Genomic DNA, 2,772 nt, shown 5'->3' with positions numbered 1-2,772 from the left:
CCTCCTTCTTTTTTATGTTTGTTACTCTCTTGTAACACCTCTAATCTTCTGGCGCTCATATGACCTTATGCAGTTGCGAGCGCCGTAAAACCTCTACTAAAACTAAAACTAAGTCAGTGGATGCTCTTTGTTTCTTATCAAACAACTGTTGTCTTTATCTCTCTCTCTTTCTTTTTTGTGTTTGTTGCTCTCTTGTAACACCTCTGATCTTCGGCACTTATATGACCTTATTGTGTTGCGAGTGCTGTAAAACTCTTACTTAAACTAAACTTAATTTTCTGCAGGCCTTCAGAGTTGAAATTTTAAAAATCTTTTACAATAGACTGCATTTGGTGAAAGGAAGGGGCAGAAAATTGGTACGGTGTACACATCTTGTTCGTCTCTCTTTTTTCCTACATTAAATGACCGTTATTGTGTCAGTTGTTTCTCTCTTTTCTGACAATCAAACAGACTGAAGCGAAACATAAAAATGATAATAATAATAATAAATAGCATTTATACTGGGCATTTCCATTTTCTAAAAAAATGTTCAATGCGCATTACATCGAAAAAGACATCACATCTTAAAAATTAATCGACATGTGTATACGCAGAACACAGTATTATGCTATATATATAATATCTATGCATGTGTGTAAATATTTCTAGTGGCTGGTTGGTGGGTGCTCTGGTGTGGTTTGCTTCTTCTTTCCTATCAAACATCTATCGTCCTTATCTCCCCTCCTTCTTTTTTGTGTTTGTCACACATCTGTAACAATACTTCTAATCTCCGGCACTTATATGACCTTATTGTGTTGCAAGTGCTGTAAAACACTTACTGAAACAAGACTTTAGCGAAACGTAAAAACGGCAGGTTCTTCTCTCTCCCTCAGATCTTGTCGTCAACTGACACGACAGAGCCACCGCTGGTCAGCGCCCTCGTCCACAGTGTTCTCCCACCAGGTATGCTGCCAGGGGCCACTTGACACAACATAGAAATATGGGCAATTTTACGCTCCAGCGCTGTACTGATGGCTAGAAATATGGGCAATTTTATGCACCAGCGCTGTACTGATGGCTAGAAATATGGGCAATTTTATGCGCCACCGGTGGCTAGAAGTACAGGCAATTTCCCGCGCCACCACTGTACCGGTGGCTAGGACTCAAAGAATTAACTCTTAGTGTCCGGCTCGCCACCTCAAGTGGCGCACTAAACGTAGCCAAAACGGCGGCACGCCACTTCATGTGGCTCTCTATGTCACCTAATATTCTGGGGCTTTGTGTAAAAACTACACCGTGTACGGAAATCTTCTTTCTTAGAGATCACTTTAGAACGGAAGTACGCAATTTTCGAACGCAGTTTGTGGTGTTTGGAGAGTATTTTCCAGTGAATTTGTTGTGACTTTTTCAGTGCGAATTTGTCAACTCAAGTCAGCTCGTTTGTTTATTATGGCTGCTGCCAACAATGGAAGACAGCAAAGGCTTTCTGCCAAAGCCGCCGTAGATTTGTTCCAAACTATGTGTGAGGATGAATCTGAGCTCGATTGTAGCGGTAGTGACTCGGATGGGAACGATGTCATAGGCAGAGAAGAGTCTTCGAGTGAGTCAGACATTGATGAACCCGGTCCGTCAAATTCAACTTGTAAGTCCAGTAGAGGGGCGTGTCCTTCATGGGGTAAAGGGAAGGGGCCTGGTGAAAGAAAGGGAGCTGGTGCTGGGAGTACTGAGAGCAGAGAGAGGTCTAGATCTCCCCTTCTTAGGCCTAGTACTAGTACTGGAGATCATGGAAGAGGAGACGCAGAAGTAGGGAACAACTGGAGACAAGTGAATGAAGGGGCTACGGCGAATAGTTTTCGGTTTACGCCCCCGAGAACAGGAGTTGACTTGGAGCTTGTGCCACAAGGTTCTTCTCCTATCCACTGCTTTTTGGCACTGTGTACAACCACAATTCTCCGTGGCCTGGTGACAACGATCAATGAGTACGCACAGCATAAATGTGCAGAGCTTCGGGATACTGCGAATGCAAGATCTGTCTTTCGAACATGGACAGACATCTCACTTGGTGAGCTGTACAAGTTTTTTGCCGTCGTTATTTCCATGGGTATAGTGCACAAGCCAAGCATTCACAGCTACTGGTCAAATGAATCATATCAATGCACACCGTGGTTCAAGAATATGTTCACACGCGACAGGTTCCAAGCAATTTACCACACGATGTTACACGTTTGCGAGGTTGGAGCTGAAGGAAAAGCGAAGATTTAACCTTTTGTAAATTGTTTGTTACAACAGTTTCAAGCCGCGTACTACTGAAAGAAAAATCTCTCCCTCAATGAAATGGTTATCGGCTGGAAGGACAGGTGGGCATATAGAATGTTCAATGCATCAAAGCCGAAGAAATATCACGTGAAGACTTTCGGTTTATGCGAGAGTGAAAGGGGATACATCCTGAATTTGCTAATTTATTTTGGGGCTAATACCTCGTTTGACCCTCGCCATCTTGATGCTCAACAGGCAGAAATGGTTTTTAGCACTCTGCTGTCACCTCTGTCACCTGGACACCACTTGTTTGCAGACAAGTACTACACCAGTTATCCCCTGCTGAAATATTTATCAAGCGAGAAATATTATTATACCGGGACAGTAAATATAAATCGACGTGACTTCCCGCCTGAGCTGAAAACAAACAGGCTGGCTTTCAGAGAAATGAGGTGGTACATGCAGGATACAAAGTACCTGTGTGTAACCTTCCGAGACAAAAAAGCAAAGAAAGCGTGTGTCTTGGTATCTAGCGAG

The 2,772-nt window shown here is 43.3% G+C and overlaps 1 protein-coding gene across 1 annotated transcript in view; it reads left to right on the top strand.

Annotated features, from left to right (window-relative positions):
* Nucleotides 1-2,313: 2,313 nt before the first annotated feature.
* LOC101857321 overlaps nucleotides 2,314-2,772 on the top strand; it is a 17,523-nt gene continuing 17,064 nt past the window's right edge. Inside the window, exon 1 of the mRNA XM_005094849.3 lies at nucleotides 2,314-2,336. Within this exon, the coding sequence (XP_005094906.2) occupies nucleotides 2,314-2,336 (23 nt within the window). The remainder of the gene's footprint in view (nucleotides 2,337-2,772) is intronic.

The sequence above is a fragment of the Aplysia californica genome, unplaced genomic scaffold (assembly GCF_000002075.1).
Source record: "Aplysia californica isolate F4 #8 unplaced genomic scaffold, AplCal3.0 scaffold00090, whole genome shotgun sequence".
Classification (NCBI taxonomy): Eukaryota; Metazoa; Mollusca; class Gastropoda; order Aplysiida; family Aplysiidae; genus Aplysia; species Aplysia californica.
Note: the sequence above shows the minus strand (reverse complement) of the source record. Positions and strands in the feature narration are given on the sequence as shown.